This window comes from Tinamus guttatus, unplaced genomic scaffold, assembly GCF_059628265.1.
Source record: "Tinamus guttatus ecotype Peru unplaced genomic scaffold, ASM5962826v1 Tinamus_guttatus_pri_ptg000177l, whole genome shotgun sequence".
NCBI lineage: Eukaryota > Metazoa > Chordata > Aves > Tinamiformes > Tinamidae > Tinamus > Tinamus guttatus.
The window spans coordinates 52,777-78,906 of NW_028288711.1; the positions used below are offsets into that span (position 1 = coordinate 52,777).

Genomic DNA, 26,130 nt, shown 5'->3' on the forward strand with positions numbered 1-26,130 from the left:
GGGGCTTGCGCGCTGCCCATGCCGTGGCTTACCTCCACGCGAGGGCTCTCCTGTAGCTCCAGCTGGGAAGACCTGAGCGGAGCCGAGCGCTCGAGACTGTGCGGTTTGGCCAGGCTTGCCGCCAGGTCACCGTGTTGGCGCCTGTGTTTGTTCCGGGAATACTACAAGGAAATCCTTGCTCTTACCCCTATTCGCTGCAGTTTGTAATCCCACTTATTAACTCACTCTGCTGGAGCCCCGAGCTGGAGTCCTCGTGTTAATGCGTGGCCCGAGCTGCCCTGGCATGGGCAAAAGTGATGCTTCCACCCAACGCCTCGGAAGTGGCATCCTGGGAGCAAGGTACAAAACACAGATCCACTTGTTTCCTGACCCCCGGGAAGCAGAGCCCAGCAGGCCCGGGAAGGGGGCAGCCGTGCTGCGTGTGCACGACACAGCCGTCGCCCTGACCAGGAGCCTCCACGGATTCTCCTCCCCGGGCAGTGGGAAGCTCATCCTGTGCGAGCGAAGGGCAGCGGGATCAGCAGGCACCAGGGCCCTCTCATTGCTGGAGGATTTGGCCAGCACAGTTGATGCATCACTTGCCAAGCAGCCTCAGAGAAACAGCCATATGGCCAGGCCTGCTGTTTCCTCACCTACAGTGACACAAAAATGTGCTCTCCAAAGGGCCAGCTTCTTCCTGTTCCGAAGCGGCAGCGCATCGGCACGCGCAGCAGCAGGGAACAGATCAGCCGCCTTCCGCTCAGCGCGTACCAGCAGGGAGAGCTGGTGGTCGGGGCAGGAGCTTGGGATGGAGCGAAGTCTTCCCAGCTCCTGACTGTGGCTCCATAGCCAACAACCCAGTGTTACTCACCCCCTCTTTGCAGGGTATAGGGAGTGGTGTGTGGAGTGTGTGTCTTTTAGCCCGGGTCTAACTGTGGATGAAGGCTGGTGTGCTAGCCCTAAAATACAGCTGCAGGTGGCAGGCCTTGCTGTGTGCTCAGGCGTCTGGACTGCTTCTCCCAGTGTGTCAGAGTGTGAGACTTTGTTGGGGTGAGTAATAAGGCTGGAGTGAGACTGCCGTGTTTGTGCATCCGTGACCAAGGCATCTTCCTGCCCCGTGGTGGCTTCTCTCCAGGTCCATGGCCCGGTGGCACCAACCTGAGGTCCCGGCTCTGTTTCACTCGTGGTTGGTCTGCTCCGTAGCAGAAAGGCTGCCGTGTTGAGTGAACGTGCCCACGGGCACCTCCGTGTGCGGAGCTTCAGGCTTTTGCGAGGATTTGGGAAGGAAGTGCTGGGGCTGGATACATGGGCCCAGCAGTGCAGCGCGCTCTGCTCTGACCCTGGCTCGAACTTGTGGCCCAAGTAGATCTGGACCTACCTGTGTTGTGGGACAGGCTGTCATGCGCCCAGAAGTCGCAGAGCAGCCCTGCGAAAGCAGCCGTGCCCGGCAGGTGAGAGCTTCCTCCTTCCCGTGTGGTTGTCTCCCAATCCTGCTCGTCAGCCCTGCCCTGCTCTCCTGCAGGGTCTGCCAGGGACAGACATTCCCAGCCTTCGTCAGCTCATGCTGATGTGGGTGGATGTGGCTTCCTTTTCCTGGTGCCCTCGCCCTATGCTGAACTGGCCGCGTTGCTCTTGGAGGGACGATAAAGCTGAAGGGCCCTGAAACTCCTCTTGCCCCTCCACTTTGCCTGGGCAGAGTGTTGCCAACACTGCACACTGGGCTGGTGAGAGAAGACCTTAAGCCCTTCCAGCAGCTGAACAGAGCGGAGCAGCCTCTGCTTAGCTCGTTCGCTTGACAGCGGTGGCCTTGGCAGCCATGGCTCCTACCCTGCATGGTCACCACAGTGTGGGGTTTTCCCCGAGTCCAGCAGAGCAAGTTTGCAGCAAGCACCCGTGGTTCTGCCTGCTGTTAGCTTCTCTTTGCTCTTCCCAGACTGAGCATTTTCGTATTTTCCAGCCTTGGGCGGCCTGTCCCACGCAGCAGCTTCTTTGCCTTGAGGAATTTGCAGGGAGGATGTTTCCCAGGGCTGCTGCTGCTGGCTGGGCTCCCATGTGGAGGAAAGGCCACTGCAGGTATGTCCCCACCGCCGAGCCCTGCTAATCCAGCTGCCGACGGGGCCTTGCTTGAGATATTTTTAGCTGCCTGTAAACTTCAGGAAAAGCTTTTGTGCCGAGCACACTGTGCCCTTTGTTCAGGCTGCTGGGAAGGGTGAGGTAATGGCTGCGCAGGGCCGGGTCGCCTCGCGCGGCGAGGCTGCCGTGTGGCACGGACGCTGTGTGGCGTGGGCACTGTGTGACACTGTGTGATGGGGCCACCTCGCGTGGCAGGAACACCGTGTGACACCATGTGGTGAGGCGGTGTCACGTGGAAGGACACTATGTGGCACTGTGTGGCGGGGCCACCTTGCGTGGTGAGGACACTGTGTGGCGGGGCCGCGTCACGTGGATGGACACTGTGTGGTGTGGGTGCCGTGTGGCACCGTGTGACAGGGGCGGCCTCACGCAGTGGGGGCGCCGTGTGGTGCTGGCTCGAGGCCCTGCGCGGCGCTCAGCTCCAGCCGCCCCGTTTCACGGGGGTCATAGCAACCCGCCGCTGCTGGAGCGGCCATCCCAGGAATGCTTTTCATCCCTGTCTGCTGCCAACAACCAATTCGCAGTTGCAAAGTCTGCCTGGGCGCAGAATTAGCATGTTAAAATTCTGCAGTCTTTGCTCAAAGCCCTCAGAGATGGGTGACAGGAGTGAGTGACCTCCCATGGGCGTCGTGTCCTTGTGCGAGTGCCAGAGCGGGGATGCCTGCAGCACGTGTGGCTCTGCAGCCACGTGTTGCCCTGTCGTGGTGTGTTCCTCTGGTTGGGTCCTGGGGGACCCTGTGGTGCAGGACAGCGCAGCGAGGCAAGGGGTATGGTGCAGTGCCTCGAAGTGGCTACAGGGGATGGCACGCATGAGGTGTGACACGAGTTGGAGCTTGCAAAGGCCTGGGCTGAGCTGCCTCCTGCTGCCCAAAGGGACCGAAGTTTTGGGACATGCCCTGACTCAGCCTGTGACCCATGCTTAGGCCATGCTCGCGTGGTGCCTGGGACGGGGAAACTGCAGATTTTCCCCCTCAGAAGAAAGCCAGGCAGTGCTTGGAAATGGGAATGCAGCCTGGGGAGCGGAGTTCCCACAAGAACTGTTTAAAAGCAGCTGCTGCCTCTTAATCGAGTCCCTGGTTGCTCTCTTCCCCATGGAATGGGGTCTCTACTCTGGGCTCTGCCTTTGTGCTGGCCAAAGGCATCGGATACATGGCAGAAGCCCAAAATGGCTCCGTGATCCCCAGCAAGGTGGATACGGAGGCTCTACTGTGTCTGCCTCATGGAGATGGGGGCTGGAGGAAGTCCTGCTGGGGAGACAAGCGGGAGCTGAGGAAAACCGCTTAGCCTGGGGTTACTGCTGAAGACCCGTGTCCCTTCCTGCCTCGCTGGTAGAGGACACAGGCAGGATCCGGGTTTCCCTGTGGGACCTGCTGACTTGTTGCTCTGCCAAGTGCTCTGAACCATGCCCATGCTTTCACAGGCACTTTCCGTCTTGGTCAGGTTTTGCTCGTCTATTTTTATTAACCCAGGCCTTGGAAATAACTCCGGCGCCAGCCTCCCACACCCCTTCTGCTCTGTTAGTGGGCAGGCTCCTCTTCATGACTGCTCCCAGCTGCTCCGGTTGGCACTCCCCAGCCAGCCCTGGGCCTGAGGGTGCTCCCGTGAGTATGACCTGGGGCTTCTGCTTTTCCAGTCCCGCCTCGGGATGGGGCAGTGCCTTGCGGGCCGATGTCTCCAACCTCCTGCTGCTGCTGGAAAATCCCTGGTGCTTGGAGGCGCTCTGAGCTGGCTGCTCCTCCCTGTTGGGAGAGGAGGAAGGAGAGTGTGGGTAGGAGGGACACGGTCTGAAAACAGGAACCCCTGCTAATTGCCTGCAGCATTTCTGTCCTTAATGGAGTGGAGAACGGAGCTCGCTGCGATTTCCTGGCTCCCTGCTTGGCGCGGGGCTGCGCTCTGGACTCTTGTGGCTGTCAGCCAAGTCCTCGTGCGTTGCGCAAAGCCGAGCTGAGCTGCAGCCATGCAACGGGGGACATGGCTTGTGCGGTGCAGGGCAGCCACCCGGCTGCGTGCAGCAGCCCCTTGTGAACAGGCTGCCCGCAGGAGCTGCCAGCACCTCACTTGGTGGCTCCAAGAGCCAACCCGCACCCCATGCGAGTGGCACTGGCTCAGCTTGTTCCTCCCAAGCCTGCTGCTTTGCTCTGGGCTGTGCCTGAGGCCTCCTCATCGCCTGGGCCATGCAAATCCAGGCAGCCTGGGCAGTCTGGAGGGTCGGTAAGGGTGCACGCGCACTTGCTGCATGGGTACTTCCAGCCTGGCCTTCTGAGGGTGCTGGGCTGAGCTCGCGGCTCATCTCCACCTCCAGGCACTACATCCTGCCCGGGGCTTCGGCCTGCAGAGCTGGCGCTTGTGATGGGCACAGCACCGGGAATTTCCGGGTTTGACCTCTGCGCTTGGCTCTTCCTTAGTGGGAGCTGATTAATCAACTCTAGGCTGGACAGTGGTGGCAGGCTGTATGTAAAGCCAGGGTTTAATTGGTCTTTATTTGAAGTGATTTGTTAGATCTTGCTGCCCATGCTATAGAAGAGGACCCTGAACGAGGTGGCGGCTGTGGGTTATTTCCCTGGAGCGGGGGAAGGCGGATAAGGCCTCTCAGCAGGAGGCTGGGACTCGGTACAGCTGTTCCGCTGGGCAGGCCGGGCACCCCAGAGGTCTCCAGGTCCTGGTGGGATGAGCTCCGTTCTGAAGTACCCCACTCCTCCCGGAGTGAGGCTGTCCCCACGCTGGTGGCCATGGTGCTGCCTTGCTGCATGTCACCACCTTGTGACAGCAGCAGGAGTTGCATTTTAGCCTACATAACTGGAGCTGGCTGAGGGGTGACCGAGCAAACCCTCTTCTGTCTTCACAGACCGTGTACAGACATCAACAACCCTCTCTCCTTCTGCTCAGCCGTGCCCGTGCAGGGACCCGCGCCCGGCCGCCTGTCCCCGTATTTGTTCCACCCTCCTTTGGGTGTGAGCAGCCACGCGCTCGCTGGGGTGGCCAGGGCGCCCTGGGCACATTCCGAGGGAGCAGCAGGGACAGCAGCTCCCAAAGGGAAGCATGGAGTGAATCCAACCCCACCTCATCCGGCTCCGACCGGGAGTTGCATTGTAAACTGGAGGGGGGGGGGGCGGGATTTCCTCTCTGCCCGCCTCCCCCACCGGGCAATCTGCTCAATCCCCTGGCGAATGGGGCTTGCCTGCTGCCGGCTCCGCGAGCTGTCGCTCCAGCCTGCATCGGGGGAAGAGTGAGGCCCTTTCGGGTCTTGCTGCCTCCCGCAGCTCCTGCAGCATGGGGCAGCCCAGCATGGCTCAACAGGAGCCCTCTGCTCTCCAGGGCCCCTCTCAGCACTGCCGGGTGGGAAACAAGACCTCTCCTATTTACACATATTGAACAAACGTGCGTGGCCCTGTAAATCTTAATGCATTTTATTGAAGACAACTTCAGCAGCTGCCTGATGTTACTGGCTCACACTGGGGGCCCGGCTCAGCAGTCGCTGCTGCGCTTGGGAGGGAATTGGGATGGGGAAAACGGGATACAGATGGGGTCTGGCAGCCGGACCTGGGGGCTGCTGTTCTAGCTGTGCATTGGGTCTTGGCTCTGCTCTGCCTCCTTACAGAGCACGACACAGTGGAGCACCCCCGCTGTTGAGGCTTCAGCTCTGCGCTGTTAGGACGCTGGGGTGTGGCAGGGCCTGGGAGCTGCAGCCCTGCTGAAGCTCTGCCTCGTGTGCCTGAATTCACTGCCAGGGCTCACGGGCGCAGGCCCCTCTCCAGCTGACTCCATCCAGCTGCTTCATGCTCGTCTTGGCCCTATGAGGAGAGCAGGGATCTCCTGTTGCAGGGGCACTTTGGAAGGTGGATGATGGGCCTGGCATAATCAGCGTAAATGCTTGTGCCCTCACCCCTGGAGATATGGCTCTGCCTAGGGCAGGTTTCAGGGCCGTCATAGGAATCTTCTCATCAGCTCCTGGTGTCTAGGCCCCCGGGCTGAGGTCCTGCAGGTCCCTTCTCGGGACCAGGATTTGAAGTTTGCTGCCTGGTTGCAAGGGGGCTCCCTGGTTCAAGCTTCTGCACCCTGGGCAGTGTGCACGGGGCAAATGAAGCTCCATGCATGGCAGAGGCTCAGCCTCTACGTGTGTGATGCCCTCCAGACCTTCCTACCAGCCCCTGCCTTGTTTCACCTTTCCCATCTGACTCCAGCCCACTGGAGGGGAGGTAAATGCACAGCATCCCTTTTCCAGGCTCTTCATTGGTAGAGCAGGGCCAGCTACTTGCTCTGAAGCAGGCCGTACCACTGGAATCCCTTAAAAAGCTGCTAAACACCCCCCTCATTTTGAGAGTATCCTAACCTGGAAGCACTCGCTGAGAGTGGAGATGTTTCCTGTCCTGAGGGAAGGTGGGTGCCAGCAGATGCCACTTGGCCTCGAGCGCTGCTTGTTGTATCTGGAGGAGTGTAGCGGTGTCCATCGGGTGAAGGCAGCTGACTGCGCTGTGCTGTTCTGCCTGTGGTTGCCTGCCTCTCTTTAAGACTGTGTTCCACGTGTGCTGGCGCTGAGGTGCCAACCAGTCCCACTCACTTGTTGCTCTTGTTTTCTGCAGGGGTCCTGACAGCTGGAGAGCACACCTTTCCCTTCCAGTTCCTGCTGCCAGGTAGGACACAGAGCAAACGCCTTAGGGCTCTTCCATGCAAGCCTTGGCTTTTCCACCTGTGGAGCTGGACAGGGGCATGAGCTCTACTGCAGAGGTGGGCTGGTCTGCCCTGGGGACAAGAGGGAGTGTAAGGGCAGCCCCTAGTAGCAAAGAGCTTAGCCAAGCCGGGCTGGTAGTACTTCTGTGAGCTTGGTCCAGGGGACATGATGGGGCTGAGAGCAGATCCCCGCCCAGCCTTCTGACCCACAGCGCAGGCAGAGGGAGGATCTCTGCTCTCTCACCATGATGAGGAGGCTTCCAGTGAGGTCTCCAAGGTGTCCTGCTCCAGGTCTTTTTGGGGGTGACTGCAGTGTGCTCTCTCCAAGGTTCTTGCACAACCCTTCAGGTGAAAAGGATGTTTCAGGGGGCTATTTTCAGTTCACAGGTTGGCATGACTCAACCTTATGATGCCTTTTCCCTCTCTGTCTGGACTGCAGCCTCTGCTCCGACATCATTTGAAGGTCCTTTTGGCAAGGTCCTGCATCAGGTGAAAGCTGTGATAGACACGCCTCGCTTCTCCAAGGACTACAAGTGCTGCAAGATCTTCTATGTTCTCTGCCCACTTAACCTGAATGACATCCCTGACATTGAGGTAAGAGCAAGAACGAGCATGTTGGGAAGCACTTGGGCGTGGGGCACTTGTTCTCATGCTGTGGCTGTCTGTGGGATAATCGTGTAGTCAGGCGGCTTTGGGACCCCATGTCCTGCCTGTGCAATGGCAGGGTGAGGACTTCTGCTCCTCCTGTGTCCTGTTGTGCCATCTTGACTCTTCTGTGCATCACTTTGAAAGATCTTTGTGAGTTTCCAGAACGCAGAGAGGCATCTGCCCACAGTAGCAAGTGCTTCTGCAGACCTGGGTTTGGGGAACGTGCTAATAAGACAGCAAAGCTGAGGCTGTGGAGTAGCGAGGCCTGTTACCTGTGGCAATGCTGTTATCGGTCCTTTGTGGAACCAAGGAATCCAGTATTCCTGCTTGCTCCTTTTGAATCTCTGACTCCTGAATCTCTGAATCCTGAAGGCTCTCTGGCTCCCTTGAGCCAACATCTTTGTCCTTCTGTTGTCCTGCAGCAGCCCAACACTATGTCAATCACAAAGAAATTCAACTACAAGCTTGTGAAAAGTGGCAACATTATCGTGACTGCCACCTCGGATCTTAAAGGCTACGTCGTGGGGCAAGTGATTCAGCTCCGCACGGATATAGAGAACAAGTCAGGCCGCGACACTGGCGCTGTGGTGGCCAGTCTGCTGCAGGTGAGAAGCTCAAAGGGCACCTTGTTCCTAGGCTGGCACGGCTCTCGAACCCACGCCAGCCTGGCATCGCATTGACCGTGGTGTGCGGCTTCGCTGTGTGCATCTGGGAGCTAGCAGCGAGGAGGCCAGATCTTCATCTGGCTCTTTCCTCTGCCTCCTGGCGCTTGCTTGCGCTATCTCAGTGTATTGTGTAGTTGTAGGTTACTATGCCCTCTAATGTGTTTGGTAGATTTGTACCTGTGATCATTTGACAAAGCTGTCCGGAGGTTTTATGTCCTGCCTCAGGTATGTGGGAGATACTAGATGTCTGCAAACCTTCTGCTTGCTATTCTCTCTCTTGTCTGTGCAGAAAGTGGCTTATAAATCCAAGCGCTGGATTTACGACTTGAGGACCATTGCAGAGGTGGAAGGCTCAGGGGTGAAGGCCTGGAAACACGCCGAATGGAGGGAGCAGATCCTCGTCCCAGCCCTGCCTCAGTCCATTCTGCAGGGCTGTAGTCTCATACATATTGACTACTATATCCAAGTGAGTACCCTGATGTGCCTGGGGGAACGGATGCTCCTGTGGGGTCTGCCTTGGGGATACTGTGTCATGCAGCATACAAGGAGAGATGATCATTTGATGAGGAACTTGGTGGGACTAACGTCTCCAGGTTGGTGCCGATGGCTAAGACTGTCTTCGGGTTTCTGTGTTGAGCTCTGTCCTGGATTGTGATAGCTTTGTGGCACGAGTGGCCCTTGTAATCAGGTGAGCTTGGCTGTGTCCAGTGCAGTGTCTGATTAAGAGGATGTCATTAGCTGTAAGGGTGTCAGAGCCCTGGAACAGGCTGCCCAGAGAGGTTGTGGAGTCTCCTTCTCTGTAGATCTTCAAAACCCGCTTGGACGCAGTCCTGTGCCACGTGCTGTAGGTGACCCTGCATGTGCAGGGGTTTGGACTAGCTGGCCTCTAGAGACTAGATGATCTCTCTTCCAACCTCAATGATTCTATGATTATTTCTCGTTCTCTTCCAGGTTTCCCTGAAGTCACCGGAGGTCTCAGTTGCTCTCCCCATTTATATTGGGAACATTGCTGTGAACAGGGTGCCGCTCAGCCCCTCGCGATCAGTCCCACACATACCGTCTGCTGTGGTGCCCAGCGCCCCGCCAGAGGAGGAGGAGGAGGCTGCCAGTGGTTATCACCCCATGGACAATGTTTTGATCCCCACCAAAAGCCATTCCCAGCAGCAGCCGTTTAGCTATGCTCCAGGACTGAGCTTCCACGAAGCAAGGCTGGACTCGGAGCAGATAGGCTCCCCAAATCATCCCACGCTCTGCCTGTCGACAGGAGCCACTGTCCCTTATTATGCTGAGGGGAACGTGGTGCCCGTTTCCACAGCCAGCTCGCTCATTCTGCCCCCGGAGTACAGCACGTGGGGCTACCCATATGGTGAGCAGCCTCTCCTGACATCTGCGCGGGCTGGTGGTGCCATAGGAAATGTGTCCTGTGAGCAAAGGGCTAGCTGCAAGTGGAGCTGAAATACAGGGCTGGTAGCTTGGGGGGTGCAGTGGGAGAGGAGTGCGAGATGGCTCTGTCGGGTAGCTGGAGAAGGGGTTCTCTCACCGCTGTGAGTGCCAGCTCCCCGCTCCCTCTTTGGAAACCCGAGCTGCCCTGGGCTTGTCCTGAGAGGATTTCGCTGTTCTGCAGTGAGCTTTCAGCCTCCCACTGATACAAGAACTTCTTGGCTTGTGGTGAGGCTCGTGGGAGCAGAGCCAGGAAAATGATGTAACTGAAATCTTATGTCTGACTTAGAGCAGGCCTGGATTTGCTCTGAAGACACAAGTTGTGGGGGCGGAGCTAAGAGACCATCCAAGACAAAAAGCTTGGGTATATTCCAGCCCGCTGGATTCCCAGAGCAGTATGTGTCCCAGGTGGCCACAGTACCGCGGTGCTCTAGGGTGAAGGGAGCCTTGCAGGGCCCGCTGTAACTGCTCTTACTCTTTATTGTCCCTGCAGAGGCGCCTCCATCCTACGAGCAGAGCTGCAGCACTGCCAACTCCAGCATCAGCAACGGCAACTAGCCCCCTGCCTCCAGCCCCGGGGTGTTGCCCACGCCGGCACCACGGGGCTGCCCACTGCAAAGTCTGCTGCAGCACCAGGCGTCTTTTCTATCTCGGTGGCTGCTTGGCAGGGTAAATGGTGCATCCCAACTTGGGCTTTTAAGTCTCTTTCTTGGGAGGGGACAAAAACAAACAACAAAAAAAACACACAACCAAAAAGGGCCCCCGGAGCAGCCTGCATGTGCGCAGGAGAGGTCTGGGAGTGGAAGCGCCTCATGCTGCTGCACAGAGCACTGCCCCACCGGCTCTGCCCCAGGGATGCCCTGTGCAGCGGCCTGCGTTTGAAGTACTGTAGTCAACACTAACTGCTTTACTGTCAAAGCACCTGCGATGCCTTATTTGAAATGTTCCTGACTTGGCTGGCTCCACTGGCTGGGCTGTGTGGACTTTCTCTTCTCTTTTGTGGGCTACATACTCTCCAGAAACGTTTCTGACAGCCTCCCTGCCTTGTCCTTGCAGGTGTGAAGGGTGGCTGAAATGGGAGGTTTCTTGGAGTAGGCAGTTTGGCAGGGGGATTCAAGAAGCCCAAAGCACAGCCCTTGTTGACAGAGCCGTGTGGTGGCAGCCTCAGTGCTCTGGCGGTGGCTGGGCCGGCAGGGAGGGGAGCGCGGGCCTGGAGAAGGGCTGTGCTGGGAGCAGAGCCCTGTGGTGTCGCATGGGCGTCCCTCAACGGCTCCCCGTGGGCTCTGCTGTTGCTTTCTGCTAGACCTGCAGGACAAGCAGCGCTGCTTTCTGCAGGGGCCTGGGGTCCAGGTGGCCAGTATCCCATCTCCCCCAACAAGGTGCCCTAGGCAGGCCAGAATTCCGTGACAATCAAGTCACACCGGTCGCTCTGATGCTACCTCTGAGCCTGCCCAAGGGCCCTGTCTGCGGAAGCCCTTTCCTGAGGGGACGTTTGAGCCCGGGTGGCGAGCACGGGCGCTGCGCCCGGCCACTCTTGTCTCTGCAGCTGGTCCTGGTTCCCTGCGTGTCTCTGGAGGCGCCACTCACTCCCAGCAGGGTGGGAAAACAAGGGAGAGGGAAACCAAAGTGCCCTGCCTCACCTGCAACCTCTGCTGGACCTGGCGCGTCAGGGGATGGAGCTGGTGTAGTTAAAACAACATTTTTCTTTCAAGCTCTTTCTCTTAGCGTTCAGCTGTTTTTAATATTGACTGCCCAGCCTGAGGAAGCCCCAGAGCAGCTGCTTGAAGCTGCAGGTGGTCAGGCGGGGCTGAAGCTGTGGCCTGCAGAGCTTGGGCACCTCCTAGAACTGGTCTCCCCTCTGCGCCGTGCAGGGCCGGCAGTTATGAGCACTATGGCTGCTGCCTCTGGCGCAGACCTCCAGGGCCGGCCCTGCTCTGCACTCTTTCTTTGCAAATGTTTATTTTTTTTTAAAGACAAAAAAGTTGAACTGCTTTAAGGATAGCATAGAGGAGGTGCTGTTCCAAGCACTGCTAGCACAACATGTACCAATGTTGATAGAATGATTGTCATTGTCCATTAATATATATATATAAGAGATGAAGTTTTGTTTTTAATGACTGAATTCATAAATACAAATTTTAATGCTGTATTTAATAAATTATTCTAAGAGAAATGTGCTCTTTCCTCCATTTCTGCTACTTACCCATGTGCCTGTTCATGCCAAATCCAGGAATGAAATTAAGGAAGTTTTTTTTTGTTCTCATGGGAAAGATGGTGACTTCTGCCAAGACAGCTCTGGAAAACGAGCGTGGCAGGGCCTGCGCAGCGGCTGCCCCCAGCCATGGCCTCTCCGAGTGGCCTCCTACTCGGAGCTCTCTGCAGTTCTCAATCAATCCAGAAGATGTGGTTCTGGGAAGGCAGGGCAGTGCAGACACTGCTCCCTGTGGAGATGGGATGGCCAAGGGCTGGCTGGAGAGGCTGGAGCCCACCGTGCCTTGGCTCTCTTGGGAGTGGGCTTCCAAAGAGCCAGTCAGAAGAGATTATTAGAAGTGAATGAGGGATCCTTGTAAAACCCACCAGGTTTGGTGACACGGGGCCTGAAGTGTGCAGGTGTGCAAGGGTGTGCTCCAGATGCCACCACTGCCACGCAGTCCGAGCCTTGATATGGATCCCGGACACAGGCGTCCTGCTGAATAGAAGACCTATTTTGATGCATTTGTCTATACAGCCAGTGGAACCTGATTTCTCCATGCAGAACTGGTCTGCTGTTGCTGACCATAGAGGTTTTCAAAAAACAGCCTTACCCCTTTGTCCTAAATCATTGTGTGCTCATGTGAGGCAGCTTTGGATGGCGCTGCCAGACATGGCGCCTCACTCTGGGTACCCAAAAAGCCCCTGTGGGGAGCAGAGCTGATCTGGGCTCATGTGGTCACTGAGACAGAGTGTCCGTGCTGGAGCAGGGGGTTGGCCTAGATGATCTCTAGGGGTCCATTCCAACCTCAACCCTTCTGTGACTCTGATTCTTCACCTGCTGCTCGGCTAGTTCCTCTTCCCAGCTTTTATTCTCTGTTCTGATCTCCTTGCTTGGTGGTTTGTGTCTGCCATGAGAAGCATTCCTGATCCACAGGGGCTCAAAAGCAGGTGCTTGAGTCTTGTTAGAGTGACAAGATGTGCTGGGAAGGTGCATGTGTGTGGGAGACTGCGCGTGGGGAGGGCTGTCATGTCCCTCCATGCTGTGCCCCATGTGGCAGCAGCATCTGGTGCCTTCCAGCTTGTGCGCCCAAGTCCCTGCAGCTGGAAGAGCGGCACCTCAGCACCTTCTGCTTTATGCAGTGTCCCCTCTGCAAAGCCAGGAGCAAACGAGCGGGCTGCTCCATGGAGATCTGCGTCCACAGGCACCTGTGGAGGGCTGAGTACTGCAAGTTTGAGTGCATGGGGCAAAAGGGAAAAACGCCAGGATTTGAGTAGGTTCCCTTACGGTCAGTGGATTGTTCTTCTGCTCTCTACTTTGCTGCTCTCTCTCATCTTTGCAGCCTCTCTGATTTCAACCTCTTTTATTTATGGGGAGCGCTCTTAGACCTCCTGGTCAGCCCAATTTCCTCTTTCTGAAGTCTGTAACAGAGAGGAAGAAAGGCTGTTCTCCATACCCAGCTCTGGGTAGAAAACTTTGGTACACAGAAATTCATTTAAATTCTTGGCTCAAATTTTCAAACAATTGTTTTTGGGGGGGATGTCTGAAATGGGGAGGGGAACTGAGAGAAGCTTGTAAGAGAATCATTTCCAAACTCAGCGTTCAATGGAAAATACCAAAAATATCTTCTGTCCTTTTTTTTTCCCCACTGCTGCTTTTTGCCTTGTGTGGTGTGTTCTCATCCTGCTTGCCACGTGCAGCCTCCCCATTTTGGTGGTTCAGCATCCCGCTAAACGCTGCTTTGGCTTCCCCTGCGTGTGTCCCGCTCTTCCCCGGTCTGTTCATGCTGCTGCCTCTCAGGACATGCGGAAGCTTCGATTTCATCAGGACCCATTGGGATGCCAGGGTGTGCAGCGATGATCTGAGCTCGCACCGAGGAGAGCAGGGAGCGGTGCTTCTGCTTGACCTTCAGCGCGGCTGTTCGGGATACGTTGACTTTTTTTAGCTTCTGCTGGGTGTTTTTGTAAAGGTAGATACTTCCCGCTGGCGACAGAGAAGGAAGCTTTTCTACTGAGTCGGTGCAAAGTAGAAGATGATCTGGGTGAGCCTGTTCGGTTTTTATTCTGTATTTTAAGATATTTCTGAACATCCGTGTGAGGGAATATCTGTCCTATTTGTCCTCCCCAAGAAAGACTGGTGGAGGAGAAACCCTCCAAACCCGCGCCCTTTCTTGTACTGACACTCATGGTTGCAATTTTTCACTCCTGTGGTTCTCTTTACAGAATCTGGGGTTTTATACAACTGATGATCTGTACAATCACATACTTCCGTGCATTTTGTCCCAAGGTTTTAAAATGTAAACCAGCAATTTCACATGCTTGCCACAGCTTCTGGGGAGGTGGGTTTGTTTGTCCTGGGTTTTAAAGCATCAGGCGTAAAGAGCTGCAAGTGTAAATAAAGAGCTCCTTTTGTAGGATTGTGTGTGCTTTTGCTCGAGAGAAACGTGGGAAACATGCTGGCAACATTGGGAAGCCCAGTGCAGGGGATGAGAAGCGATCCCTGCCTCTGGGAGGATGTATCGGCTTCTGAAGCTAAAGCTCCCAAACCCAGTTTAAAGCTAGGGCTAAGGGGAAAGGCCTCCTCTTCTCACACCTAATGGGGGAAGGAGTGGGTGGATGGGGAGTACCAGCTGGTCTAAATTTCCCCATTCTCCCTTCTGATGAGCGGATCCATCTCTGGGTAAACACGGGCTCTGCGGCTGCAGGAAGCTGAGGGGCAGGTTGAGTTTCCTTCTTCCTGCTCTGCAGGAATTCCAGGATGTGGTGGTTTGTCCCTGCTCGCCCCAGCCGCGGCGGGAGGGGGCGGTAGGACCTTGCTGGATCCTTTGGGAGAGCAGCGGCTGGAGCGGCCAGGGAAGGGCCGGGGCCTGGCCGGTGCCATGTGGGGAGGGGGGCTTTCTGCCAGGTCCCTGGGGTGTCTGTTGGGGCTCACGGCTGCTGCCGGCTGAAAACTGGGGAGTTTGTTGCAGAGCAGAGCTCGTTCTTGCCCTGCTCCTGCTAAGGAGCTCTGGTAGCTGAGCGTGTTTCCGCAGCAGGTGGAGCTGCGGGTCTCCAGGTGGGCTCGGAGCGGCGGCGGGCGGAGATGGGTTGTGAGGGCTCTGCACATGCCTGGGGATGCTGCCGGCTTCCTGCAGGAGCCTCTTCCCTGCCTGGCTGTGCAGGAGGCTCCTCCTGGTGACTGGTGTGTCCCCAGCTGGGAAGGATGGAGCCTGAGCAAGCGCCCCTGGGAAGCTGGTGCCAGAGCGGCGGCCCTGAGGGCCCTGTGGGCTGGCAGGGGACCAGCTGGGCATGCAGGCTGCAGCCCCCCAAAAGCCACGTCCTCGAGGAGGCCACATTTCCGCAGAGCCACCTCCTGCTCAGCCCTTTTGCCAAGGTAGGTGTGAGGGCCCCTGCAAGGCCTGTGCTCGAGGCGGGTTAGAAGGTTGGGGCAAAACGCGGTGACCCTCCATCCTCAGCAGCGGCTGAATGGCCCTTAAAGATGGGTGTCCCTTAAGCGAAGCGGTTGCGCGCTGGAAGGCGGGGGGTGTCCTCGTCCGCCCTGGTCTCAGATGCTGATGTTCTCCCTCCCCTCCCTGCCCGCTGCCAGCTTTGGGGGATGGGAGGGGAGTGGTTGGGAAGCGGCTGGGCTCCGCCATCTGGCTCATCTTCCCTCGCAAATCCGAACAAGGATCTAAGAAGCCATTTTGCCCGGATGCTGCCGATGTGTTTCCCCATTAACTCCTCCGTGATCACCCAGGCAGGGCAAAGTTGCACGGGGCCCTGTGGTGCCAAGCTGCTGCACTCGCTGCTCTGGTGGGACAGAGCCACTGGCATCCCCTGGGCTGGGGCAGGGAGCCCTGCTACCTTTGGCCTGTGCAGGCTGGGCCCCCGTCTGTGCCTGGCAGGGAGATGGGCACGGGACCGCGCGTGGCAGCTGGGCTCGGGGCCGGAGCCGGGCCGTGCTGAGGCAGCACCGGGCTGGGCGGCCTCCCGCCACACTGAGACTCTCATTGTGACCACGACAGCGGGTCCCCCTCGGCGGGGCCAGCCCTGCCTGGGCAGCAGCGGCTTGGCCAGGCCGCCCCGCGGGACCCGCCGCTGCTGCCACCCCAGGCCCTTACCCACATGGGGCGCGGGCAGGAACGAAGCAGCCCCTCGGGTTCATCCTTTCCACACTTGTCCCGCTGCCCATTTCGTAGTCCCCCGGCCGCCCTGCTGAGCCCCAGGGGAAGGGGGTGCCCCGCTGGGTCCCCTCACGATGCTGCCACTCTGCTCCGCATGGCCCTGCACGGAGCGGCATGGCTGGATGCCAGCAGAGCCTGGCCACATTGCCCACCCCTCTGCCCCTGTCTCAGTGCCCCAGTTGGGCTGCTCGAGGCTTGGTGAGGAGACTTCGTGCACCCTGGAAGGAGCCATCAGAGCCTTGGCCAAGGAGCAGGCAACAGGGCTGCATGGCCGGGGTCTTTGCGGCCCCCCTATCTCGGGGCCTGGGCGAGGGGTGATGGAGTCCAGTTCGGTGGGATCTCAGAATCTCTTGTCCCTCTGACAAGCAGGCTTGCGTCTTGTAGAGCAAATCTGCCCTAAGGGGCTGTTCTGGGAATAGGGGCACCGTGTCCTGCTGCGGGGGCTCTGCAGCCCCTTCCGAGCGAGGAGCCTTGGGGTGCATCGATGGGGTGAACTGCGTGGCCCCCCTCTTCCCTCGTCTCTTTGCTCCCCTTCCCTTGACAAACTCCCTGGCTCTGGGACCTGCCCAGATCTGGCTCTAGCAGCACTTGGCAAAGCTTGGCTCAGGCTTTGCAGTGAGCGGCATGGGGCAGATGCGGAGAGTGGCTGCTGGGGGCTCCTGCGGCGTCCTCAGGGCTGGGTGGCAGTGTGAGCTGTCCCTGTGCCCGCGAACAGCGTGTCAGCCCTGATCCTGCGGGCTGCGCAGAAGCAGGGAGAAATCCTGTGTTTAGCGAGCGGGATGGCTACGGCGCAGCTCGGCGTGGGCCTCGCCACACTGGGGCACCTTGTGCAGACAGGCAGACAGCGCTGAGGCTGCCCAGCTCTGCGGCCCGTGTGTGGAGTAAATCTCTTAGGTGGCAGCAAGTGGGCGCGGGGGCCACAGCACACAGCGCTTGGAGCCCCACAGGTGACAGTCCCACTGCAAAACAAATAAACCCCTGCGGCCATGTCCCTGCCCAAGAGGCGTGAGGGCATCGGTGCCTCTCTCCCTCCGCGCATTCCCCGGGCTCCAGGAAATCAATCCATCTGCGGGCGAAGGGAGGGGAGTGTTGTTCCTTAGAAAAGGTGATTGACGTCACTGCCCTTGAAGGCTCTCAGCTTCCTGCAGGGCATGAGGCTGCCAGCGCTGGGAGAGGCAGCCCTCGAGACTGCCCAGCCGCCTGGGACGGGGTGGGGATCCCGGAAACAAGTTGGGTCCCAGGAGCCCTTCCTGAGGTGCTTCCCTCCCGGCTGCAGAGCTGTGAAAGAGCTAATTGTTTTGTAATCAGGGCTTTACTGCCGCCCCTGGTGTCTTTAGGGTGAAAGCAGCTATTGTGGGTGTTGAAGGCGGCGCGCTGGAAAAGGTGACACAGCCTGATGAAACCTTCCAGGGAAAACCCGGCCTTCCCTCCCTCCCACGCCAGGCGGGGATGTGCCTGTATTTAAGGACGACTACTAGTGCTTCTCATGCACGGTGCCAAAAATAACAAAAAATTAGAAGTTATTTATTTATTAAGCATAGTTTGTTGGCAAGATGGAGGAACACTTTCTGCAGCCCCCGAAGAGACTTGCAAAGGATTATTATTATTATTTTACTTATTTAGGCATTCAGCAGGCCAGGTATCACTGCTGGTACCATTATCCAAGGCAGTAACAAGTGCAGGATGGTTCTGAAATCTTGAGACTTGAAGTATTTACACAGGCAATACTAAAAGGCTCCCCTCACCCAACCAAGTGCAATATTCACTGCTGGTCTTTTTATTTATTTATTTCTCTTTTTTTCCCTGTAGGGAATCTTTTGCATGGGAATAACTTTTCATTTTTAAATTATTTCCTTATATGAGCTCCAGACTGTGGTGAAGATTTTACTATTTTTATACAAAGAAAGAATACTTAAAACCATCTCAAACTTGCAAGTCTGAAACTGAAGAGCCCTCTGCCACTAGATGCTGTTGTGTGAGATTTGAGAATACACCGATCTTTAAGGAATAAGTTAGTTTTATTGCACTTGGGTTCCCCCTGTTTTATTTAGCACATCTCATCATTTTTAGCGGAGTCATTGAGTGTTTACAGTGTTGGAGGTGGGGGAAGGTCTGCATGTGCGTGGAGTAACCAAGCTGCAGATGTGGGCGGCCTGGGGGAAATCTCAGCCTGGTGCGGAGAGAGACAAAGGCAAGAGCAGCACGTGGAGCCACATAAAAATCACTCTGCTGCTAAATACTGTGGGCCGGCTGGCTTGTAAAAGAGGAGACGGGAGTGCAGCTCGCTGGTGAATGTCACAAAAATTCACAAGACCCGTGAGCACTTAATACTGCAGCTGTGTCTTCCTCCCAAATGACCTCTGTGAGCAAGACGTGGGGAAGCCCCACGTTTTATTGCACGTCTGTGTTGTTCGCAGCCCTGCAAGGAGAGAACCTTCTTGTGGGTTGATGTGTTGGCCGAAATGCTCCTCCTGCACTTTTATTGCACGTTTGTATTATTCTTGGCCTGTAGAGAGGCAGCTTTCTCCTGGGTTGATGTGTTGGCCAAAATGCTGCTTCTGCTGTTGGTGGTAGTGACCCTGACCTTCTCCCACGGGATGAGGGGCTGCTTGGCTGCCAGCTGAGTTGGGGCATGAGGGGAAGGGGGTTTTTGGCGGCCTTGACCTGGCGCTGTTGCCCGGTGTGATGCGTGGGCGCTTGGGCTGTGCGGCGTTCTTTGCTCCGTGCCGGGTCACGCGCAGGCCAGGGATGGGGCATGCCAGCGGCCGTGGCCTCCACCACCTCCTCTCGCTTGCCCTGGTCCCCGTCTACTCTGTGCTCCGATGCCACTGTCTCTAGGTGGCTCCTGATGCAAAATAATGCTCTGAAGTGCCTGATTTTGCAGGAGTTTCAGGGGTGGCGAGGGAGCCTTCGGTGGCAGGAGGCGATGGCTCCTGCACTAACCTTGCCCACACTAACGAGGCTGAGGAAGTGCTTGCAGCCGAGGCATGGAGCGGTCGCTTCCAAAGCGTCTCCCCAATGCGGGTTTTGCCCTGTCACGAGGTGACATCTCAGCACAGGCACTGACAGGAGGGGTCTCGGTGGGGTTGCGGTGCCGTCATGGCCGCCGGGGTGGTCACACACCCCGGCGGGGTGAGAAGTCTCTCCCCTCCCTTCCTTGCCCGCCAGAAATGACACAATGTCCCAAGGACTGTGCTGGAGAGGGGAGTGCGTGGTGCCGCGGAGCCCTTCTCCATCCTGCCCCGTCCCTGTGCTATCTGTACACACCCCATCCCACCCCTGTCACCACTCCGTCCCCAGCACATCTCACCAGCAGCCCCATCTCCAACTCATGTCCCCATGTTCCTATCCCATCCCCGTCCCCACCTCATCCCCACCCTGGCAGCCTGGCCGCGGCTGTACGGCACGCTGCTCATGGGGGCCGCCATGGCCCTGTACGGCGACAAAAGCCCCGCAGGGGGCCGCCATGCTGCTCGGCGCATGCGCCGAGGCCGCCGGAGCGTCTCCATTGAGAAGAATGAGGGGTAAGGGGAGGAGCCAAGGCGTGAGGAACCGCCGAGGGGGCGGGGCTACGCTCCGGGGCTCCGGCCATGGCCACAGTGGATGCCGAGGTGAGTGAGAGCGGCGGCGTCCATCTACCCCGGGCGCGGGGAAGGAAGATGGGGGAGCGTGCAGTGGTACCGCCCAGGGCCACGCGGGTTCTGCCCGGGGCCGGGAGGGGGGCCGCGCCCCCGCCGCCCCATGGTTCAGTCCAACTCCTCTGAGGGGAAGAATGTGGGAGCCGCTGCCATTGTGTGTAGCGGGGCCCGGGACTCTGTATAAGTAACACCCCTGCACGGCGTTTCAGTGGTATGGGCCATACAGGTTCCGGGGCTCCCCCAATGGCATGGAGCGTGTGCGGCGGAGGCGGAGGCAGCGCCATGCAGGTTCCGGGGCCGCCCATGTGGCGGCGCGGCGGGTGGCCCTGGCGCGGCTCCATGCAGAGTCCCGGGCGGGCGGCTGCGCGCCTCGCGCCCGGCCGCCGCTATGAGGCATGCAGGGTCCGGGGCGGCGGGCAGCCGCCCGCGCGGGGCGCGTATGAGGCATGCAGGGTCCCGGGCCCCGCGCGGGGCCGGGCCAGGGCCGCCCCCGCCGCGACCCGCGGCCGCCGCTTCCCGCCCGCGGCCTCAGGGCGGTCGCGGCGCGGCCGGTGGCGGAGAGCGGCCCCGGCGCGGTGGCACACGCGGCGCGGGCGGCCAAAGAGCGGCGCAGCGCGGTCATGAGCGTTGTCCTCGCGCGGGCGCCCGCCCGGGGCCCCGGGTGGGCGCCGACTGCTCGCTGCGCTCCCGGGGCGGCAGCCGAGCGGCGCCTGGGTCGCGCTGCGTGCCGGGCGCCGCCCGGGGTCGCAGAGGAGCAGGCGCCAGGGTGCTCGGAAGGAGCCGCGCGGAGCAGGGGGACAGAGGTGCCCTGTAACCTGCCCGTGCCCTGACGTGCGCCCAGCGCCAGGCGCGGGAGCAGAGAACAATTGCATCCACAATCCCCAGAGAAGAAGTTTGCTGTGTGATGACAATTAGCCATAATTAGCCACATTGGTAAATGTCCCCAAAGACTGTAACACTCATCTCAAACCATCCCATAAAGTCATGCAAGTGGCACATGCCTCTCTGCTTGCTGTGCTCTTTTTTTTCACCCCTGCCTGGGGCTTTTTCCTGGTTTTGTTGCAGGACAGTGAGTCTGCTTCCCGGCAGGTAAAGCCCGGCTTGCAGCGCGCTGGCTGATCCGCGTGAGCGCGGAGTGCCGCAGGCGGCAGCACTGCAGTGCCTTCCTGTGCGCCCCAGGTAGGAATGGGCGCCTGAGGCGGCCAACGCGCCCTGCCCGCAGCGAGATGCGGTTAATGAGCAGCATCTGCCGCCAGCTCGGTTACACCGGCGCGCTCAGGTGTGCAAGAGCTCTTGCTGTAGTTGTACCCAGCTTCTGCTGTTGGGAATACCTGTGCTCGGAAGGTGTGTGGGGCTGGGGACTCCTGCTGCGTATGGGATTAAGTTGGGAGCTCGGCTACACAGACAGCAGCAGCAGTCCTTGGCAAAGTGCTGGAAAGGCAGAGCTGGAGTTCATCACTCCAGCAAGATTGCCGTTGCCTGTGAAGGTAGGATTGATCCTAGTCCATCACCCCTGCATGTCCAGGCCCATCCTCCTGCCTCAGCTCCATGCTTTCCAAGAGGATCGGGTGTGAAGTTTTCAGGGAAATAGAAGGCTGAGCCCTGAGGCGGTTCCGTTATTTCGTGGGCCCTTTTGCCCTGCGCTGCCTCAAGCAGGATGCCTCGGAGCACGGCGTGGCTGCAGCCAGGCCAGGAGCCGGCTTGGGCTCGGCAAATCCTGGTGGACAGGTTGGTCTTCCGACTACAGACACCTCTGGTTTGGAAGCACCTCCCAGGAGGCTCCGCTCGAGCCCGTTCTGTATGTGAAGCATTAGGAACTGGGCGAAATACTGCCCATTTGGTGGATTATGGGGAGGGGACAGTAGCTTGTTTAGCGTTTGATTCCTCCCCTTCTCCACAGCGGCAGGCCGGATTTGCCGTTGCCTATTCCCTGCTGCAGCCGGGGGGTAGCACGTCAGGATAAATTGGGCTGAGATTTGGAAACTGGAGTAGATCCTCCCCGCTGACCCCACGGTTGTAGCGGAAAGCAAGGGCTGTCCCAAAAACACCTAGCACAGAGCTGCTCCTCCGGGCAGGCAGCGGAGGGGGAATCCCTCTGAGCACCAGGATCTTGGTCTGTCCCGAGGGCCTGACCCTGCTCTGCGAGGGGCCCCTCTGCCACCCCAGGCTCAGGCTGTTGGCCGTCACGTGCAGGAACCACCTCTGCTACTGTGCAGGAAGCAAGTTCGGCTGCTGGGTTTTCCCTGCATTCAGAGCAGGTTCTTCTCTCCAGCCTAGTTCGGTGTTTGATGGATTTTAGGCCAACTGGGTATTCAATACTGAAGTTTAAAGCTTAAGAAATTGGGTTTGCCTTGCTAGTGTTACGCTAGCTCGGGTCCGTTGAATTTGTTGCTGTTCCTCTAGGTTTTGCATCAGTGTTAGTGAAAACCGATTTAGTTGACCTTGTTTTTGTGTGTTTCCTGGAACGGTCATTTGTTGTGATCACAGAACGAGGGATTGGCAGCTACAGTGTTTTCCCCAGGCTCATAATAACCTCAGGAAAGCTGGTGCCTGCGCGCCATGCTGGAAGCAAGGAGTGCGAGTGGCTCTGATGAAGTGGTTCCCTTCAGAAGTTGCACTGCATTTTTCATCATTTTTTTCTCCTATCTGCTCTGATCTGTAACATTTTTCTTTTTCCCTCCTGGAGATGTAGCTTTCATGTTTAAAGACATGTGACATCCTGCAAGCCGCACGGGACGTGTTTCCCACTGTGCAGCACCTCGCGTGGGCCTGGGTCTGCCCGGAGGACTCGGCATCCAGCAGCTCCCGCTGTTCTATAAGGGCAGGGCGCAGCAGGCCGAGCAGTTGTGGAACTCTCTTGCTCGGGGAGTTTCCGTCACGTGAAGCCGCCTCGCAGCGCTTGGGCCGTGGTGGTGGCTCTTGCCCATGGTGCTCGACGGGCAGTGCCTCTGCCTGCTCAGTGAGCTCCCTGCTGCACTGAGGGCCAGCCCTCGCCTGCCGCAAAGCGCTCGGGGCTCCCTGCCTGCCAGGAGGCTGCCGGAATAGGCCACGGTGTGCGGGAGCTATAATGGGAAAGGCCAGGACCTAACGAGCAGGGCCTTTGAGGAGGGAACACATGGGCCATGGCTTCAGACTTGCCCTCTTTCTGATTTGCAGGCGATGTGAAATCGGCGGCCGCTTTGAGGCCTGTCCTGCACTCCCGCCTCTCATTTGCTGCAGTGGCCGGATCCTCATGCGAGAGCAGAGGGCTCCGCTCACCTTTCCCAGGGCGCTTGCTTTTACTACGAAGTCTCTTTCAGTAAATTACAATAAGAAATCTTGCATTTTCAACCCCATCCTCTTTTCTCCTTTGTGAGCTCTCTGGAAACGGTCATGTTTTGGTGGCTACAAGACAGATGTTTTCTTCGGTCTTGCTAGTGCAGAGAGGTTTGCTGATTCTGCATTGACATGAGATCATGAACACAGGCCAAAAAATGTGTGCGTCTTCAGGTGTATTTGCTTTCTTCTCCAATTTCGTCTTAAAACGTGGTTTGCAACATCTTAGCTGTATCTTCGTCTCCTGTGAAGACAGGAGTCCTTTCCTCTGCTCTTTTAGAGAAGCCCGAGTAAGGGCAGGAGACCTGATAACTTTACTAATTAGAGCCTTTGCCATAGTGGTTGGTTTGTCCTGTTAATGCATTTAAGTTAGAAACCATCTCATCCGCTATGGAGTTTTACCCTGTGTTAAATGGATGCAAATATCTACTGTCCTAGCGTGGGTTTTCCCCATGGAACGTTAACCATGCCAAGCTAACTATGGGCTAAGGAAAGCTCTTCGGAAACTCCTATTTTCTTCCATGGAGACAAGCTTTAAATAATAACAGAATGGGACAGCAGATAGGACTTGGAAAGCTCTAAAATGCCCTTTGGGTGTGTTAAGTTAATTTGCTCGAGCCAAGATCTCTGAAGGAAGTCTCTGAAGAAAGTCTATCAGTCGGGGCAGAATTAAAGGCCTGGTTTATACTTTAAAAAAAGCTTTTACAATGTAATTATTCTGGCTAGAAAGGATTATTTTTTCTTTTATTTTCTTGACTGCAATAGCAGTACCAGTAGATGACCTTGCTGTGGGCATAGCTCTATTAGTTTAGAAGTGGTTTTAAACGCGAGTGGCTCATTTCTGCTTTCCAGAGCAGGGACGTGGTGCACAGCTGAGAAGTGTTGCTGTCGTCGTTGCCTGTCCGTAGGGGAAAGCAGTTGCTTTCCGCCCGCCGTAGCTGTGCCAGCAGCTGTCCTGCCTAGTGGAGATGCAATCCCCAGCGTGGAGAGGACAGCGAGCAGAGCAAAGGGCTCCTCTGGGCAGGGCGCCGCGGGGAGCCGTGCGGGCGGGCGCTGCCCGGTGCTTGCTCTGCCCATCGTGGCTGCCGTCCATGCGTCCCTTGCTCTGGGTCCAGGCCCTTGCTCTCCGGGCGCTTACCCGGGTGCCCGGGTCTGCCCCTTCTCCTGGTGACGCTGTGGTGACGCCCCGTGCGCGGGCCCCTCTCCGCAAGACGCAGAGGGCCTGGATGGAGGATGCGTTTCCCTCCTGGCTTTCTCTTGTTAGCGGCTATGGCGTGTTGGGTCGTTGGGTATTAGAAGGGGATGCCAGGGCTGCTGCAATGGGAGGCTTCACAGGAGAGCAAGTGGAGGAGGCCCCAGGGCTACGTCCTGCTGTGCTGTGCGCGCTGCACACAACCCTCGGGGACACATCCTGCTCCTTCCAGCAGCCGTGCTGGCTGTGGTGGGCGGATGTTGCTCGTGCTCCCTCCAGCCCTAGTGGGCTCTCCCCTCTGGTGCTGCCTGTCCTGCTGGGCTAGGAGAGGCTCCAGCAGGTGTGAGGTGCTTAAGGACACGTTGCTGCTCTTGGCCCTGCTCAGCTTAGACCCAGGAGCCAGGGAAGGCGCCTGTACGGGGCTCCCCTTGCTGCGTGTCCGAAGCTCCCCAACCTGCCCTTGCTCGCGGTGCGCGTCCTGCAGGCGACCGCGGCGGCGAGCTCAAGTGCTCAAGCAAATCTGTGAGGGAGCGAAAGAACTGGCTGCAGCGCGGCTTGGCCTGGCTGCCAGCCTCTCTTCAATGCATGTAAACCCCGAATGAGCTGTACTTATAAAAGAGCTCTTTGCTGGTATCGCTGTGTCTGAAATAGAAAGGCTTTCCTGCTTTTAATTAAAAACTTCTAGCATAGGCAGAGTATCAAGGACATCCAGTGTATGCTCTTTTCAAGTAGGAAATGTTCCTCCAGGAGGATTCCTGGTTCCCAAACACTCAGTGTGAGGCTCCCTCTGGTCCTGCTGCCTGAATCCACACTGCAGAGGAGTTTGGAGTCTTGCTCCGCAGAGGAACCGCGGCTCCAAAGCGCCGCCCGCTGCACCGTGCCGGCGGCTGCTGAGCAAGGGGAGCCGGTGGCGGGGGAGGCTGTGGGGCTGGGAAACAGGAAACCCGTCCTTGTCAGCACTGTCCTCGAGGAGAGCTCTCGGGGCTGGGCTGAGCGGTGTCACTGACATGCAGGGAGGCCCAAGCTGCGCTAGGAGAAGGGAGGGAATTCACAGGTGGCAGTGCTGGGGAGAGCAGGTACAGAGCAGTGTAGCCAGGCTGGCGTGGATAAACTGGGAAGAAAGGCAGGTGACTTACCCATTTGTCCCAAGGAGGTGTAACATTATGCAAATGGGGATAAAAATGTCCAAAGAGGTTATTTCTTTTTGGGTCAGGGAGGCTGTTGCACAGAGCAGAGAGGTTCTGAGCTGGCCGGGGCTGCAGCCCTCGAGAGGAGCAGCAGGGCCATGGGCAGGTGAGCAGGAACCATGGTGATGGCCCCGGCCACAGCGGCGGCCGTGTGCCTGGGCCTTGGTCAGGCTAACCCTAACCCTGAGCCAAGTCCAGGTGACTGCACGGAATAACTTGCTCCCTGTGCTTGAAGCTTTGTTGCAAAGGAGAGAAATGCGGGGCCCCCTTGCAAGGGGCCTCGCAGGCCGCCCGGGTGGCTCGCAGGCTCCTGCCAGCCCCAGAGCCTTGCACGAAAGCTTCGTCTCCTTGCAGGGACCGCTGCAGCCCGTGTGGCAAAGTGCCTTGTGCTTTGGCCTTGCTGCGAGCTGTTACTTCAGATTGCTCATTAATTAATTTTAGAGCTCTGGTCTGGTTGTGAGCAGATGCTGATTGGCAAAAGTGAGCCCTGGTCTCCCTGGGGATACTGAGCATGGCCTGGTGATGCACTGAGCACAGCCAGGAGTGAAAAGTTGAAGTTTTTTTTTTTTTTTTTTTTTTTTTTCCCCTTTCTTTTTAAGCTTGAATTCGTGGGTTTTTGAGACTCTGGCTCTTCAGACTCTCTCCTCTTTCTCTCAAATTACATTTCCAGGCCGTGCAGTTTCAGAAGGAAGATTTAATATATGATTTCTCCCAAAGGTTCAAAGCCAGGAGGCAAATAACCCTAAGTTTTTATGTGACTGCTGCGGTAATTGGGGGTGTTTCATGCTGCCCCTTGCAGACCTTCAGAAGCTGTAGTCTGGTCCTCTCAAAAACCAGAAAATCGCGTCAAGGAGCGGGGAATTCAGCTCGCAGGTGCAGTGGAGTATAGAAGGACTGATGGGTTTCCAAAGG

The 26,130-nt window shown here is 57.6% G+C and overlaps 2 protein-coding genes across 2 annotated transcripts in view; both read left to right on the forward strand.

Annotated features, from left to right (window-relative positions):
• ARRDC1 (arrestin domain containing 1) overlaps nucleotides 1–10,452 on the forward strand; it is a 28,529-nt gene extending 18,077 nt beyond the window's left edge. The window contains exons 3-8 of the mRNA XM_088523278.1: nucleotides 6,693–6,743; nucleotides 7,220–7,374; nucleotides 7,851–8,033; nucleotides 8,383–8,559; nucleotides 9,045–9,459; nucleotides 10,027–10,452. Of these exons, the coding sequence (XP_088379404.1) occupies nucleotides 6,693–6,743; nucleotides 7,220–7,374; nucleotides 7,851–8,033; nucleotides 8,383–8,559; nucleotides 9,045–9,459; nucleotides 10,027–10,091 (1,046 nt within the window). The 3' untranslated portion in view covers nucleotides 10,092–10,452. The remainder of the gene's footprint in view (nucleotides 1–6,692; nucleotides 6,744–7,219; nucleotides 7,375–7,850; nucleotides 8,034–8,382; nucleotides 8,560–9,044; nucleotides 9,460–10,026) is intronic.
• An 8,988-nt stretch (nucleotides 10,453–19,440) lies between these two features.
• Nucleotides 19,441–26,130, forward strand: part of EHMT1 (euchromatic histone lysine methyltransferase 1) — a 106,611-nt gene continuing 99,921 nt past the window's right edge. The window contains exon 1 of the mRNA XM_088523281.1: nucleotides 19,441–19,497. Coding sequence (XP_088379407.1) covers nucleotides 19,477–19,497 — 21 coding nt within the window. The 5' untranslated portion in view covers nucleotides 19,441–19,476. The remainder of the gene's footprint in view (nucleotides 19,498–26,130) is intronic.